General features: G+C 40.6%; 1 protein-coding gene across 2 annotated transcripts in view; it reads left to right on the top strand.

The window, feature by feature from the left end:
* The first annotated feature begins 391 nt into the window (after positions 1 to 391).
* The window catches only part of ADGRE3 (adhesion G protein-coupled receptor E3), a 54,433-nt gene continuing 37,070 nt past the window's right edge, over positions 392 to 17,754 (top strand). Inside the window, exons 1-3 of one of the 2 annotated variants that reach the window (XM_037818419.1) lie at positions 392 to 579; positions 11,795 to 11,845; positions 15,276 to 15,401. In XM_037818419.1, the coding sequence (XP_037674347.1) occupies positions 555 to 579; positions 11,795 to 11,845; positions 15,276 to 15,401 (202 nt within the window). In that variant the 5' untranslated portion in view covers positions 392 to 554. The remainder of the gene's footprint in view (positions 580 to 11,794; positions 11,846 to 15,275; positions 15,402 to 17,754) is intronic. The other variant, XM_037818418.1, reaches the window with a different exon arrangement.

Genomic DNA, 17,754 nt, shown 5'->3' with positions numbered 1-17,754 from the left:
GCTTTTTCTCTCATTTCCTACAATTGATCTGAATTGCCCCAAATGACCAAAACTGTATCACTCTGTCCTGGACTTTGAGACCCCATTCAGACCAAGTGTGTGTTACCTGCTGGGGGGAAAAATTCCAAGGTTTGTGAAAATGACTCCTCCAGAAACTTTAAACACCAACAGAAATACACTAAAATTCTGCTCAAAACCACAGAGTAATTTAAGACTTATTTTGACCACAAAGGTGCTTCCTGCTCCTCAGGAGCATGATGTAAATAAATGGCAACCCTATCCTAGGGTCAACTTATTCTGTCATTCCAAAGACGTCAACAACAGCCAGGAAAACCCCATCGCAAACACAGAAAAGGTATTGCAAAAACAAGCAAATGAAAAGCAGAACTGTGCATCTGATGTTGAAAGACGGGGAGTTCACTTTCCTAGCGGCGTTTTCCTAAGCCAGCTGAACTGAGACCTGCGTGTTAATTTTCGTGAGACAACCTTGAGTTGGGACAGCACTTCAGGGAGCTTTCAGAGCTGGCTGGCGTTGGGTCACCTGCACTGCAGGAATGAGAGGGTCACCAGTTCCTGCAGGTATGTCTAACCCTGACAATGATTTCACCCAACCTACCCCCATTCGGGAGCTATTGGTTTCAACAATTTGCTGTCTTTTTCTTTCCTTCTCCTATTCCTCATGCTTTGCTTTGCACACTCTCTTCTTTTCTCCTTGTATTGGGTTTCCTTCTCACCATCCTATTGAAACAACACTTTTAAATATCCCTAAAATGTTCCTTCTGAACCAATCCAATATGGGTCATTCATCTTCCTCTCCACAGGTCTTATTTTCTAATTGACATCCTCTCCTTCTTGATAATTTCTGTGACTTAGCACTGCCCAGAATTTTTCCCTTCTCATCCTTTGCTCCCCCTCCTTTTTCCTTTCTTTGGTTTTTGTTGTTGATGTTGTTGCTGTTTGCTTTTGTTTTGGTGGAGGTGCCAGGGACCAAACCTCCTGCACTGGTTTGGATGTATTATGTCCCCCAAAACGCCATTATCTTTGATGCAGTATTGTGTGGCCAGGAAACATATTGGTGTTGATTGGGTTAGAGGCTTTTGATTGGATGTTTCCATGGAGATATCATCACTCAACTGTGGGCGAGATCTTTCACTGGATAATTTCCATGGAGGCATGGCCCTGCCCATTCAGCATGGGCCTTGATTAGTTCACTGGAGTACTATATAAGCTCAGAGAGAAGGAGTGAGCTTGCTACAGCCAAGAGGGACACTTTGAAGAATGCGCAAGAGCTGAGAGAGGAGCTGCAGATGAGAGACTATTTGAAGACGGCCATTGAAAACAGACTTGCTCTGGAGAAGCTAAGAGAGGTAAAATGCCCCAAGAGCAACTCAGAGTGACATTTTTGAGGAACTGCAGCCTAGAGAGGAATGTCCCAGGAGAAAGCCATTTTGAAACCATATGCCTTCCCAGCTAACAGAGTTTTCCGTACACCATCGGCCATCCTCCAGTGAAGGTACCCAATTGTTAATGCGTTACCTTGGGCACTTTATGGCCTTAAGACTGTAACTGTGTAACCAAATAAACACCCTTTATAAAAGTCAATCCTTTTATGGTATTTTGCAATCCAGTGAAACATTAGCAAACTAGAACACCTCCTTTTTCCTTTTCATAAAACCAAGAATAACAGTAACTAACTATTCTAGTTTGCTAATGCTACTGGAATGCAAAACACCAGAGAAGGATTAGCTTTTATAAAAGGGAGTATATTTGGTTACACAGTTACAGTCTTAAAGCCATAAAATGTCCAAGTTAATGCATCAACAATCAGGTACCTTCACTGGAGGATGGCCAATGGTGTCCAGAAAACCTCTGTTAGCTGGGAAGGCACGTGGCTGGCATCTGCTCCAGGTTCTGGTTTCAAAAGGGCTTTCTCCCAGGACGTTCCTCTCTAGGCCACAGCTCCTCTTCAAAATGTCACTCTCAGTTGCTCTTGAGGCATTTGTCCTCTCTTAGCTTCTCTGGAGCAAAAGTCTGTTTTCAAAGGCTGTCTCCAAAATGTCTCTATAAACTGTAGTTCCTCTCTCAGCTCCTGTGCATTCTTCAAAGTGTCCCTCTCGGCTGTAGCAAGTTTGCTCCTTTTGTCTGAGCTTATATAGTGCTCCAGTAAACTCATCAAGGCCCATGCTGTATGGGTGGGGCCTCACCTCTATGGAAATTATCCAATCAGAGTCATCACCCACAGTTGGCTGGGGCACATTTCCATGGAAGCAACCTAATCCAAACGTTCCAACTTAATCCCCACTGATGTGTCTGCCCCTACAAGATTGCATCAAAGAACATGGCTTTTTCTGGGGAACACAATATATACAAACAGGCACAGCTGGGTACTATCATTATCCCCATATTACAGATGAGGAAACTGAGGCAAAGAGAGGTTGTGTTATGTGTCCAAGGCCACTCAGCTAGTTACTGGCAGTGCTAGGATTCAAACCCAGGGCACCTAGCTCCAAAGCTGTGCTATAATTCTCCTCGTGGGATTCTGCCTGGTTTTCTACACCTTCCTCCCTCAAAGGATCTCATGGTCCTGTGGCTTCAACCACCACCTCTGGGAAGATATTTCCCAATTCTGAAATCCCATCTATCCTTATGGCTCCAGATCCAAGACATCTACAGCTACAACTTCAATCGAAGTTTGTATTATCCAGAACCTGATTGGAGCCTGGCATCAGGCTAAAATGAACAGAATTTTATTATCATACAGACTCTCCACATTACAGATGGGAAATGGCATCAGGGAGATGGTATGTGATTTGCTGAAAGTCACACAGCTATTTAGTTGCAAAGGCAAGGGATAAAGCTTTCCATCAAGTCTACCAAAACAATATAAGCTAGCAGGGACTTGAACAGATATTCACACACTATATTCATAGCAGCACTATTCACAATAGCCATAAAGCAGAAGCAACTCAAATGTCCATCAGCAGATGAACAGACAAACAAAATGTGGTATAAACATACACTGGAATAATACTTAGCCATTTATAATAAGGAATAAAGTTCTTATACACCACATGGATGAACTCTGAAGACTTTCTGTTGAATCAAATAATCCAGACACAAAGGGACAGATATTGTATGATTCCACTTATAGGAAATGGCTAGAAAAGCAAACTCATAGACAGAAGGTAGAGTGCAGGTTACCAGGAGTAGGGTGAAGAAACAATAGGGAGTTACTGCATAATGGGTGTAGGGGTTTCTATTTTGAATGATGGGAGAGTTCTGGCCATGGGTGGTGATGAAGGTGGCACAACATTGTAAATGTGATTAATCCCCCTGAATGGTGTGTTTGGGAATGGTTGAGATGGGAAATTTTATGTTGTGTATATGTTTCCACAATTTAAAAAAGAGAGACTAACTAAAGAGACAATGACAATTAAATGCAATACATGATCCTGCACTGGATCTAATAATAGTGGAGGAAAGGTTCAAAAGTGCATTATTGAGACATACAGAAAAAATGGAATGTAGACTATAAGCTTTATATCAATGTTAAATTTATTGAACTTGATAACTGCCCTTAAGGTGGTTACATAAGTGAATATCCTTGTTCTTAAGAAATGCACATGGAAGTATTAAGTGTTCATGGAGCATGATATATACAACAAACTCTTAAATGTTTAGAAGATATATAGATTAGTTAGATAGATAGATAGATAGATAGATAGATAGATAGATAGATGACTGATAGGTAGGTAGATGGATGGAGATGGATAGATGGATGGATGGTTGATTAGAAAGATAGATAAATAATAGATAGATAGATAGATGATAGATAATTGATAGAGGTAGGTGATTGATGTATCGCATGGACTGGATGATTAGTAGATGATAGCTAGCTGGATGGAAAGAGTTGATTAGATAGTGATAAGCAAAAAAAAAGAAAAAAGAAAGAAAGAAAAGAAAGAAAGAAGAAAGAAGACAAGAATAAGAAGAAAGCAAGAAAGAACGAAAGTAAGAAAGAAAAGAAGAAGAAAGAAAGAAGGAAGGAAGAAGGAAGGAGGAAGGAGGAAGGAAGGAAGGAAGGAAGGAAAGAAGGAAGGAAGGAAGGGAGAACAAATGTGGCAAAATGTTTAAAAATGGTGGATCTAGATATTTGGGGGATGTTATGTTGAAGTCTCCTGAATGGGCTGTGTATTATTTTTGTAACTGACCTGTAAGTTTGAAATTATTTCATAATTCAAAGTTTAAGGAAAAAATAACAATGAAAGCTACTTGAAGCCAGAGGCCACATCTCCCACCCCTTTGCAACTCCTACCACACCATCATACATATAATTTGAGAGACAAACTAGTTTCTTCCTGCTCTTTGGCAACCAGAGGCAGAGACTTGAACACTTCTGAGGTGGATTATCTGTGAATCTCAGCAATGCATGAAATCTCTGCCCACTTTGCCCTGGATGGAAGAGGCAGACTGGTGATTGAGGATTAAATTGAGAATGAGAATAAGATTCTGGCCCAAGCAAAATGATAATGGAGGCAGCTAGCATTTATGGAGCATCTTGGCCAGATGCATACTGCCTTGCACAGTTTCCTTCATTTAAGTCCTCCCCACAGTTCTAAGAAGGAGGTAATGCTGTCACCATGTTGCACATAAGGAAACTTTAGGAAAGTTAAGCAATTTGCCTCATTTACACAACTGGTGTCTGAGCCACTTGACCGCAGAGAAACCTGTTTCTTTGCCTGCAAAATGAGTCGGTGGATGCTTTCTAAAGTCTTTTAGCACACTAGAAGTCCAACGTGCTGGTGATCTTCAGAAACCCTGATTGAAGACCCACTTCCACAGTGATGAGCATATGGTTGCTGGCTGGGCTGGAAGGAGACCCTGAGGACTTGTCTTGAGGAAAAGTGATAACACCCAGGATGCCTGAGTCTTTGGAAACAGTCACACTTTGCAGCCATATGGCTTACAAGTTGGCTCTGTGAGCTATAATCACCACTTGGCCAGGTGTGTGCTTGTGGGGCTGCTGGAAATTGTTAAACATAACAAAGAGGAAGGGAAATTTAAAGGAAATATGCACACACCCTGCTATTAAGCAGTTCACAGCCCAGCTGGGAATATACTCACTGGAAGACCAAAAATATTCAAAATGCACAATGAGTGCAATTTCCTAAATAATTAGCCACAAGACACAAACAGCAACTTCTTTGGGAAAGGGTAGGAGTGAAGTGACTGAATGGTGGATCCCAAAGGTATCCATGTCCTAATCCCTGCAACCTGTGACTATGTTACCTTATATGGTGTATCAGTCAGGGTTCACCAGAGAAACAAGACAGATAGATAGATAGATAGATAGATAGATAGATAGATAGATAGGTAAAGATACATATGATGGATGGATGGATGGATGGATGGATGGTTAGATAGGTAGGTAGATAGATGGATTGATAGATAAGTGGATGAATAGATAGAGAGATGGATAGATAGATAGATATGGGTGGATAGAGGATAGATGATAGATGGATGGATAATAAAGATGATTAAATAGATGATGATGATAGATAGACAGTTAGCTATAGATGGATAGATAGATGATGGATAAATAGAGATAGATACATATGATGGATGGATGGATGGATGGATGGATGGATGGATAGGTAGGTAGATAGATGGATTGATAGATGATAAGTGGATGAATAGATAGGTAAATATAAATGATGGATGGATGGATGGATAGATGATAGATGATTGATGGATGGATAGATGATGGATGGATAGATGGATGGACTGACGGATGGATGGATGGACAGATAGGTAGATGGATTGATAGATGATAAGTGGATGAATAGATAGATATAGATGATGGATGGATTTATAGATGATAGATGATTGATGGATGGATAGATGATGGATGGATGGATGGATGGATGGATGAATAGACAGGTAGGTAGACAGATGGATTTATAGATGATAAGTGGATGAATAGATAGATAGATATAGATGATGGACGGATGGATAGATGATAGATATAAATAAACATAGATATAGATGTAGATATTTATTTATATGAGCATGTAGATATTTATATGAATATGTATATATTTATACTGTGTAAATTATATTGCCTCTGTTTCTCTGGAGAACAGAGAATATATCTAGTTCTATATATCTGTATATATTAAGAGAGATAAATCTCTTTATATATATATACAGAAGATTTATTTTAAGGAATTGATTCATGCAATTGTGGGAGCTGGCAAGACCAAAATCCATAGAGCTGGTGTCTTAGTTTCCTGGGGCTGCCACAAAAAGAATCACAGTTTTGGTGGCTTAAAACAACAAAATATATTGTCTCACAGCTCTGGAAGACAAAGGACTGAAATCAAGGCATTGGCAAGGCTGTGCTTCCCCCAAAGTCTGTAGGGAGAATGTGTACCGTGCTTCTACCTCTGGCAGTGGCTCTCTGGCAACCCATGGTGTTCTCTGCCTCAGTGCTACCCAGCCTTATCCCCTCTGTCTGTCTGTCTGTGTCCAAATTTCCTCATCTTATAAGGACACCAGCCATATTGGATTAGGACCCACCCTAATCGAGTTTGGCTTCATTTAAACTAATCACATCTTCAAAGATCCTATTTCAAATAAGGTCACATTCAAGACTCAGGTTTAGGACTCATATCTTTTGCAGGGGACACAATTCAATGCAAAGCAGCAGACAAGCAAGCTGGAAACTCAGGCAAGCGTTGACATTGCCGTCTCGACGCAGAACTTCTTTGTCTACAGGAAACCTCAGTTTTTGCTCTTAAGGCCTTCAACTGATTGTATGAGACCCACCCTCATTATCCAGAGTAATCTCCTCTACTTGGAGTCCACTGATTGTCAATGCTAACCACATCTCCAACATACCTTCACAGCAACACCTAGATCCGTGTTTGATTGAATAACTAAGCACTGTAATCTAGCCAAGCTGATGCATGAAGCTAAACACACATGGTAAAGGGACTTTGTGCAGATGTGATTAAGTTTAGGATTTTGAGATGGGGGAATTACTCTGGATTATCTGACTGGGCCTGAAGTCATTACAAATGTCCCTATAAGAGGGTGGCAGGAGATCAGAGAGGAGAGAAATCACTCTGTTGCTGTCTTTGAAGATGGAGAAAGAAGCCACAAGCCAAGGAATGCAAGCAGCTTCCAGAAGCTGGAAAGGCAAGGAAATAGATTCCTCCCTCAGAGCCTTAAAAAGGAACTGGTTCTGCCAACATCTTGACTTTAGCCCAGTAAGGCTGATTTTGGACTTCTGACCTCTAGAACTGTAAGAGAATAAACATGCATTATTTTAAGCCACTAAGTTCATGATGATTTGTTACAACTTCCAAAAGAAACTAATACAGGGAGGTCCAAAAAGAATTAGTATTTTCCTCCCACCCACTCTTGAAGGGCCACTGCTAGCCCACAGGGCAAATTGGTGGATGAGGAAAAGGCACCCCTTCCCCAAGTCACTTGACTTCCATCTGCCAGAAAATTGTCACAGTAAATATGCCAATTTACAGTGTCTACAATATGAATGGCAACTCCAAGTTTGTGGTTGGAGTGGGATTTATAAGAAAGCCCATGTGACATGTAGTTTATCTGCTTGAACCCACAGCCTAGGGTGGTTTTTTTTTTTCACTTTTTATTTTGAAATAATTTCCAACTTACACCACAGTTGCATAGATAATACAAAATCCATACAGAGGTAAACATAAATGTTTGGAAATGGGCAGAGGTGATGGTAGCACATTCTGAGAAGAACTAACAGTGCTGAAAGATGTGTGAAGGTGGTGGAAAGGGGACGCTCAGAGTCATATGTGTCACCAGAAGGAAAGTTTGGAGGTTAAAAGATGGGAATGCATAAAACAATGAATCTTGTGGTAGACAATGTCCATGATTAACTGTACAAATATTAGAAATCTCTCTCATGAACTAGAACAAATGTGTGACACTATGACTAGAAGTTAATAATAGAGAGGCATATAGGAAAAAAATATATACCTATTGCAAACTATATACTACAATTAGTAGTACTTTAACGTTCTTTCATCAACAGTAACAAATGTACTATACCGAAACTATGAATCAATAATGGAGGGGGGTTGGTCAGGGGTATGGGAGGATTTGAGTTTCCTTTTTTTTTCTCCTTATTTCTTTTCTGGAATAATGAAAATGTTCTAAAAATTAAAAAAAAAATTAATTGTGGTGATGGATGCACAGCTGTATGATGGTATCATGGGCAATTGATTGTACACTTTGGATCTTTGAATAGTTGTATGGTATGTGAACAATCTCAATTTTAAAAATATTTCTAAAAACCCATACAGAGAACTTCAATATACTCCCCACCCATACCCACAGCTACCAAATTTTCCCCACATTTGCCATTTCATTCTTTCCATCCATCATCCATGTATCTATCTATTTATCATCTATCTTCTATCTGTCATCTATCTATTCATCCATCCATCTACCCATCACCTATCATCTATCTTTATCATCTATTCTTCCATCTATCATCTCTCTATCCTTCCATCTGTCCATCTAGCTATCTATCCATTCATCTGTCTGTCCACCTATTTATCTATCAATTTTCTAAACATATGAAAATAAGTTGTATATGTAACACTCCTTGGACACTTAATATTCTCATGTACATCTCCTAAGAACAAGGATGGTCACTTATGTAACCACCTTAAGTAGAGCTATCAAGTTCAAGAAATTTAACATTGATATAAAGCTTTCAGCCTACATTCCAATTTTTCATTGGTGTCAATAATGTCCTTTGGGTCATTTTTGTCTCCATCATTAGATCCAGTCCAGGATCATGTATTGCATTATATTGTCATTTTCTCTTTGGTTTCTCTCTCTTTTTTGGAATTGGGGAAACACTTACACAACATAAAATTTCCCATTTCAACCACTTCCAAGCACACCATTCAGTGAGATTAATCACATTCACAATGATGTGCTACCCTCGCCACCATTCATGACCAGAACTTTCCCATCACCTGAGACAGAAACCCTGCACCCATTATGCATTAATTCCCCATTCCCCCTCCCCATCACCCCTGGAAACCTGCACCACAGCCTGGTTTTAAATCTCAGCTCTGCCATTGACTAGCTCTGGGGAATAAGGCAAGTTGCTGAACCTCTCTGGGCCTCTGTTTCTTAATCTGCAAAATGGGAATGATGCTAAGAGAACTTACCTTCAAAACCTGTTGCAAAGTTAAAGTAAGTCGATGTGTATAAAGTTCTTAGAACAATGCCTGACATGTAGTAACAGCTCAATTTCCATTAGGAGTTGTTGAGATAAGGTTTGGAACTTTGCTCAATTCCCCACAAAGGAAATCCTCTCCTATAACAACAAGCAAGGTAGATTTTACTACCAGATTCATAGTCAAGATAGAGGAGTCGTTACCTCACAGGGCATGATGTATTTGACTCCAAAAATAATCCCCATCTCCTCCAAGGCTTGCTTCCCAACCACCTAAATCCTGTCTCCCTCCTGAGCCTCCCCAAGGCAGCCAAAACAACTCTTCCTAACCACCTCAGACTTTTAGTCTCAGATTGCTTTTCCTTCCCTCCAATGCCAGCCCTGTATCATGCACAGGAATTAAACTCTATCCCAGCTCCACCAAACTAGTCCACCCTCAACTGCACCCACCATCCTACTTGGTAAACAAAGTCTCTTCCTTTATCAGGGATCCACTTTCCTGGGCAGGAACCAGGTTATAAAGAAGGCAACGAATCACCAGAGTGAAACTTCCACCAGCTCACACCAGAAAAGCCATGTTGGAGGTTTCATACCAAACTTCCACACCATTTGTAAATAATCTTGCCCAGGGCCAGCTCCTAGGACACCCCTGCCAGCCTGGTATCTGCCCTTGGAACCCAAAGACCTCCTCACAATTTAACAGCTAAAAGGTTAACACCTGTTGTATCTGGGGTCCAATACGATTGATCAATTCCTGTACCACATCAGTTGTTAAATGTTTTTTATTTCACCCTTATAAATGACAAATAATTACAGAAATGAGTATGAATAGTAGGATTAAAAGAAGGTGTCTTGATTTCCTAGTCCTCCAAAACAAAAAACCATCAACCAGTTGGCTCAAAACAACAAAAATTTACTGTCTTACAATTCTGGAGGTCAGAAATCTAAAACCAATGTGTCGGCAGGGCCACGTTCCCTCCAAAACCTGTAGAGGAGGGTCCTTTCTTGCCTCTTCCAGCATCTGATGTTCACTGCAATCCTTGGCGTTCCTTGGCTGGTAGATGCATCGCTGCACTCTGCCTCCATCTTCATACTGCTTCCTCCTGTCTGTCTGTATGTCTGTTCCTCTTTTGATAAAGACTCCAGTCATTGAATATAGAGCCCACCCTGAATCCAGGATGATCAGGGTGGGCTGATCAGAATCCTCAAATACTACCATCTTCAAAGACTCTATTTCCAAATAAAGTCATTTTCTGAGGAACTGGGAGGTAGTGCTTCAATATGTCTTTGGCGGGGGCAGGGCACAGGTGTACACCAAACACAAGGTAAGAAGAGAACCAGTGATCAGAGTGGAGTGAGATTTACCAGAAAGGGAGAGAAGAGAATCCATTCATCTATGCAGCATCTTTGGACCTCTGCAGAAGCAAAATCATGGCTGTGATGCCACCAGCAGTTGGGAAAGCAAGGAGGAAGAAGAAAGACCAACTTTACCTGCCAGAGTAGAGACAGCCTCCATGGAATTTGTTTTCCAAAAAGGATGCAACATGGTCTCCCACCCAAGATGTGTTTCTAGAGTCTTTCCTCGCCTCCATTCAGAGGAAGGAGCTAATCTCCTTCACTCGAATCTGGGTGGGCTTGTGACTCGCTTGTAACCAAGAGAATGTGGTGAATAACCAAAAGGCAGAAACAACTCAAATGTTCATCACTGAACTTAAGGACAAACAAAATGTGGTCCATCCAGATGATGGAATATTATTCAGCCATAAAAAAAATGAAGTTTGGTCCATGCTACAACATGGATGAACCATGAAGACATTATGCTAAGTCAAAAGGACAAATATTATATAATTCCATTTACAAGAAAAATCTAGAATAGGCAAATTCATAGAGACAGAATGGGAAAGAGGGGATGGAAATGGGGAATTATTGCTTCACAGGCATAGCGCTTCTGTTTGGGGTGATGAAAAAGTTTTGGAAATAGATAGTGGTGATGGTAGCACAACTTTGCCAATGTAATTAATGCCACCAAATTGTACACTTAAAAATGCATTAAAATGGCAAATTTTATGTTTTCAACCGCAATAAAAAAAATCTAGTAAAATATAACAATTTTTCTTAAATCTGGTGAAAAGAGAGAGAGAATATGGCAGAAGTCCCCCTTGTTGTCTGGAACATTCATGCTTAGAACCCTGAAGTGCCACGGAATCAGCTTGACGGAGGCCACTATGCTGGGAGGAAGCCCCAGGGAGCACAGGCAGGTCCTGATATGACATGAAGGGGGAGAGAGGCCCAGCCCGTTCCCAGCAGCCGCAGCCCCAGCCACTGTCTGATTCCAACCCTAGGAGAGACCCTGAGCCAGAATTGCCCAGCTGGGCCCTTCCCAGACTCCGCACCCACAGAAACCAAGAGAGATGATAAAATGAGCGTTGTTTTAAGCCGTTACATTTTGTGTTTGTTTGTTACGCAGCAATAGATAGCTGATACATGGCCCTTGGAGGATCTCCTGGAATCTTTGACAGTTTCATGTCTCTCCCTTCTGCTTCTCTGTTCCAGGGCTCTGCTTCCTGCTGAGTGTGTTAGGAGCCGTGGCTCAGCAAACTGGAGGTGAGTGCTCAGAGTCTGACTTCCACAACCAAACCAACACAAGACCTGGGTCATCACATCCTCCAATAAGCTGGAAAACGAGGGCTCATCCTGAGAGCAGGACTCGGCAGGCTTGCTCCTGTTTGTTTGTTGTTGTTAATTGACAATTTCATCAGATTTGGATATATTTTTATTTATCTTTTTATTTTATTGTTATTTGACTGCTTGTCAGTTTTTAGTGACCACAGTGTGTACCATGTGGGCTTAGAGCAGTACCATAAATTCTCAGTAAGTGAACATTCCAGGGGTAGTGGCTGGGCATGATGGTAATCATTATGCTGATAACAAACAAGTCAACAAATAATCAACAAATCATTTCAGTTTAACTCTAATACCCTGGGGTCTTTGCTAAAATGCAGATTCTGGTTCAGCTGCTCTGGGACATTTCTAGCCAGCTGCTGCAGAGAGATGAATTCTGAGTTGCAGCTTGGTGATCTGGAATGTTCTCCAGCCCCCACTCCCCGTGGATCTTGCTGCCATCTGCATATCTTTCAGGGATCTCCCCCCACTCCCAACTCCAAGTTTGAGGTGTTTCCTTATTCCTTCTTTCCTTGTTCTGAGGCCCCTTTATTTCCATTCATTTGCTAGATAAGACTTTTGATGTATCTCTGTCTAAATGAAGGTACATATGCGGTTACCAAATTTAACTTGTACCGTTATCAGAATGTATCTCCTTTGATGCCCTGTGAATTCAAATTTTTATAATCACAGCTAACAGTACATGCCAGGCACTGTTCAAAGTACTTTATGTGTTCTAATTCACTTAATCCTCACAATAACCCATTTTGCAGAAACTGAGGCATAGAGAGGTCAAGACATTTGTCCAAGGACACACAGCGGATACGTGCTACAGCCAGAACCAAAGCCAGCCTCCGAAGTATTCACCACCTCGTTCCCCTTTTATAAATTCTGCAACAATGTTGAGAATACCAGAATTATATTGCTCTGAATTTGAGGGGTTAAAGTTAATTTGTTTGATGCCAACAAAGTCCTTTATCATGCATAGGAATTCCACTTTTTCCAATTTTGGTTTGGCAACTGTCTTAGTTTCCCGTGGCTGCCACAAAAAAGTGCCAAAATTGGGTGACTTGCAAAATATAACCTTAATCTAATCTTCAGGAAACAAATACAGATGGTATTCTATAGGACAATTGACCTGGATCTCAAAAAAAAAAATTTATATATATATATATATGGAAGGAGATTTAAAGATTAGAAGAGACTAAAGACATTATAACCAAATGATAAAATGCATGATCAGGCTTGGAACCTGGGTTAAAAAAATTTTTTGAAACAAATGGGGAAATGGGAATATAGATTACACATTAGATAATATTGTATCAATATTTTGAGGTATTATGATGATGCTGTGAAGAGTATCCTATTTTATTAGGAAATAAGTGCAGAAATATTTAAGGGCAAAGTGCCATGATACTGCAACTTCCTTTCAAAACTGATTCTGCAAAAACAAGTATAGCAAAAGTTTAAAAATGGTGAAAGTAAATAAAAATTTATGGGTAATCATGTTCTTTTTCAACTTTTCTGTATTTTTAAATTTTTCAAAATAAGCTGAGAGGAACAAAAGAAATGCAACTATTTCAATATACCTGGTTATTCTGCAAGTAATTTGCCAAAAATACAATGAACAACTCTGAATTTCAGTTTGCAATTTCATTTATGAGTTCTTAAAAAAGTGATTTATTGAAAATATTATACAACCTTAAAAAAATTGGGTGGCTTAGAACAACAGAAATTTATTTTCTCACAGTTCTGAAAGCTGGAAGTCAGACTGAAGTGTGAGCAGGGCCACACTCCCTCTGAGACCTGTAGGAGAGAGTCTTTCCGTGCCTCTCTCTGGCTTGGTGGACTTTGGCTTGTGATAACATGAATCTCTGCCTCCGTCTTCACCCAGCCATCTCCCCAGTGTCCGTCTGTCTGTCTGTAAGGATACCAGTCATAATGGATTCGACCCACCCTCATCCAGCTTGGGCTCATCTTAATTTAACCAATTCCATCTGTAAAGACCGTATTTCCAAATAAGGTCACATTCCCAAGGCCTCAGGCTAAGACATGAACTTATCCTTTTGGGGAACACGATGTAACCTATAACAGCATCTTTATTTTTTAATATACTGAAAGCCTCAAGAAAGGAAAAGTTAAGGGCCATATCAGCCTCAAAGGGCGAGACGGTATAAAAGAGAGTCCCCTATGCTCAGGAAAGATTATGGTTTGCAAACTTTCTCGGGCATCACAGGATCATGTTGGAAGCAATGTAGTTATTTTGGGTTATTTGTTTTTCTTAATCCTTTGTTTTGTTTGAATTTTTTTTTAATTTTTTGATAACCTAAAAAAAGCTATTGCATTATAAAATTAGCTTCAATGTAGTTATTTTAGGTTATTTGGTTTTTCTTATACCTTTGTTTGATTACGGTTTGTTAATTTTCTTGGGGTATTTTAGGAACATGTTGGAAGCAATGTAGTTATTTTAGATTATTTTCTTTTCTTATTCCTTTGTTTGGATATGGTTTATCAATTTTCTTGGGGTATGACAGTGTTCCGGTTTGGTAATGCTGCTGGGATGCAAAACACCAGAAATGGATTGGCTTTTATAAAGGGTGTTTATTTGGTTACAAAGTTACAGTCTTAAGGCCATAAAGTGCCCAAAGTAACGCATCAACAATCGGGTACCTTCACTGGAGGATGGCCAATGGTGTCCGGAAAACCTCTGTTAGCTGGGAAGGCACGTGGCTGGCGTCTGCTCCAGAGTTCTGATTTCAAAATGGCTTTCTCCCAGGACGTTCCTCTCTAGGCTGCAGTTCCTCAGAAATGTCACTCTTAGTTGCTTTTGGGGCATTTTTCCTCTCTTGGCTTCTCAGGAGCAAAAGTCTGCTTTCAGCGGCCATCTTCAAACTGTCTCTCATCTGCAGCTCCTCTCTCAGCACCTGTACATTCTTCAAAGTGTCCCTCTTGGCTGTAGCAAGCTCGCTCCTTCTGTCTGAGCTTATATAGGGCTCCAGTGAACTAATCAAGGCCCATGCTGAGTGGGTGGGGCCACACCTCCATGGACATTATCTGATCAGAGTTATCACCCACAGTTGGGTGGGTCACATCTCCATGGAAACACTTAATCAAAGAATTGCATCTGCCCGCACAAGATTGCTTCAAAGATAATGGCATTTGAGGGACATAATACATTCAAACTGGCACAGGTAGGAAAATGTTGGAAGCAAAGTAGTTATTTTAGGTTATTTGCTTTTCTTAATCCTTTGTTTTGTTTGAAATGTTATTTTTTTTTTTGGTTGTTTGTTTGTTTTAATTTTTCGATAAATGAAGTTTAAAAAAGAGAGAGAGTTCCCTGCCACGCTGACAATCACCTGCTTCCTTCCCACAGGCCCCTGTCATCTCTCGTGTCCGCTGAATGCCCACTGTATCAACAGCACGCACTGTACATGCAAACGTGGATACAGTCCCGATTCTAAGAAGCCATTCTTCAACTACCCCTTTGAGAAATGCAACGGTAAATGGGTAGTTTTCAAATCGCCCAGAGTAGGGGGTGGAAGGGAGAGAGCGTGAGGACCCTGGGAGGCCAGGCCAAGTAACGAAGGATGCCAAAAACTCAACCAATTCACAGGATCTAAATTTTCTAAATGGTACAACTCTACAGTCGATTTGTTCAAACGCCACAATTGCATGGAACTTTGAATAGGAAGTGAGATACGGTAGGTTAGTATAGGCTGGAGTGAAATAGTGACACATCCCAGAGTAATTTGGGCAGATAATAAAAAATATATTTACAGCCTCCCCCTCCCCAGCCCCGAAGATCTGGGCGAAGGTGCATATGTGTTGGACATCCTCACCTGGACTGGTGTTGATGTTGTCACAAACATTGGGACTGGCGGTTTGATGTGCTGAGCCCTCAATCATGGGACTTGCCCTTATGAAGCTCGTTACTGCAAAGGAGAGGCTAAACTTGCATGTAATTGTGCCTAAGAGTCTCCCCCTGAGTACCTCTTTGTTGCTCAGATGTGGCCCGCTCTCTCTCTCTAACTGAGCCATCTGGACAGGTGAACTCGCTGCCCTCCCCGCTACGTGGGTCCCGACTCCCAGGGTTGTAAATCTCCCTGGCAATGCAGAATATGACTCCTGGGGATGAATCTGGACCCAGCATTGTGGGACTGAGGGTATCTTCTTGACCAAAAGGGGGATGCAAAATGAGATGAAAGAGTTTCAGTGGCTGAGAGATTCCAAATGGAGTCGAGAGGTCACTCTGGTGGACATTCTTATGCACTATATAGATAACACCTCTTAGGTTTTATTGTATTGGAATAGCTAGAAGTAAATACCTGAAACTACCAAACTCCAACCCAGCAGTCTGGACTCCTGAAGACAATTATATAATAATGTAGATTACAGGGGGTGACAGTGTGATTGTGAAGACCTTGTGGATCACACCCCCTTTATCTAGTGTATGGATGAGTAGAAAAATGGGAATAAAAAACTAAAGGACAAATGGGGTGGGATGGGGGGATGATCTGGGTGTTCTTTTTTCACTTTTATTTTTCATTCTTGTTCTGGTTCTTTCTGATGTAAGGAAAATGTTCAGAGAGAGAGTGTGGTGATGAACGCATAAGTATGTTATACTGTGGACAGTGGATTGTATACCATGGATGATTGTATGGTGTGCGAATGTATTTCAATAAAACTGAATTTAATAATAAAAAAAAAACAAAAAAAAAAAAAGACAGAAAAAAAAAAAACTCTACCAATTCAACCTTCCCCGAGAAAGAAACACTGACCCTGAAGTCGGAGAAACGGGGCTCTTCTGGAAGCTAGCTAGGTCCAACCGCGTGCGCTCTGTGCGTGTAGAGGGGGTTGAAGGAGGTGACGAATGCCACGGGACTTCATGAATTGTAAAGTTTCACACAAACATTTTTAAAACGTAAGAGACCTTCTCCTGAATAAGCAAACTCTGAGGATGTCTCTCTCTTTAAAACTGGCTTCCCTGGGTCACGGAGGAGCTCTGGTATGAAACTGTTAACTTCCCCAGGATTTGATCCCTTTCAAGAATGTGGACCCTTTGCCACTGGAAGGTTATCTTTGCAAAAGAGATCACAGAATCCAACATGGATATATGTGAACTCTATCCCTCTGGGGCACCCTTTTCCCATCTACAAAGTTAGAAGGGAATTGGGTTTCCTGATTTCTTAGGTTCCTTTCTCCTCCTGAATTATATTTTATCTCTCATGTACACATAATATCCTTTGGAGGTAAAAAAAAAAAAAAATCAAAGGAAGGAAATCCTTTGCCCATTTTAATTGGATTATCTGTTTGTTTTTGTTTTATTGATGAGGTATAAGCATTCTTTGTATATTCTAGATACTAGTCCCTTATCGGTTATATGATTGGCAAATATTTTCTCCCATTCTGTCAGTTGTCTTTTCACTTTCTTAATACTGCCCTTTGAAACACAAAAGTTTTAAATTTTGATGAAGTGTGATTTATCTATTTTTTTTTCTTTTACTCCTGTGCTGGTTAGGAGCTGTTGTGTACCCCAGGAAAGGCCTTTTTTTTTTTAATATTGCCTTTGTAACATTTAATGGAAGCATATCACAATGTTACTGTTGACCACAGACTCCAGTTTGCTTTGATTATATTTTTTCCCCAATACCATCCCTTTTCCAACTCTTTGCATGGTGGACATTCATTTGTTCACCCACAAGGGCCTTGTTCTTTTAATTCATTCTTATGTGGACAGACCTATTGTGTGGGTAGGACCTTTTGATTAGGTTGTTTCCATGGAGATGTAACCCCACCCATTCAAGGTGGGTCTTAATCCCCTTGCAAGAGTCCTTTATGAGACAATACAAGGC

This window comes from Choloepus didactylus, chromosome 25 (assembly GCF_015220235.1).
Source record: "Choloepus didactylus isolate mChoDid1 chromosome 25, mChoDid1.pri, whole genome shotgun sequence".
In the NCBI taxonomy this organism is placed as follows: Eukaryota; Metazoa; Chordata; class Mammalia; order Pilosa; family Megalonychidae; genus Choloepus; species Choloepus didactylus.
This window is presented reverse-complemented; position numbering and strand designations above follow the sequence as displayed.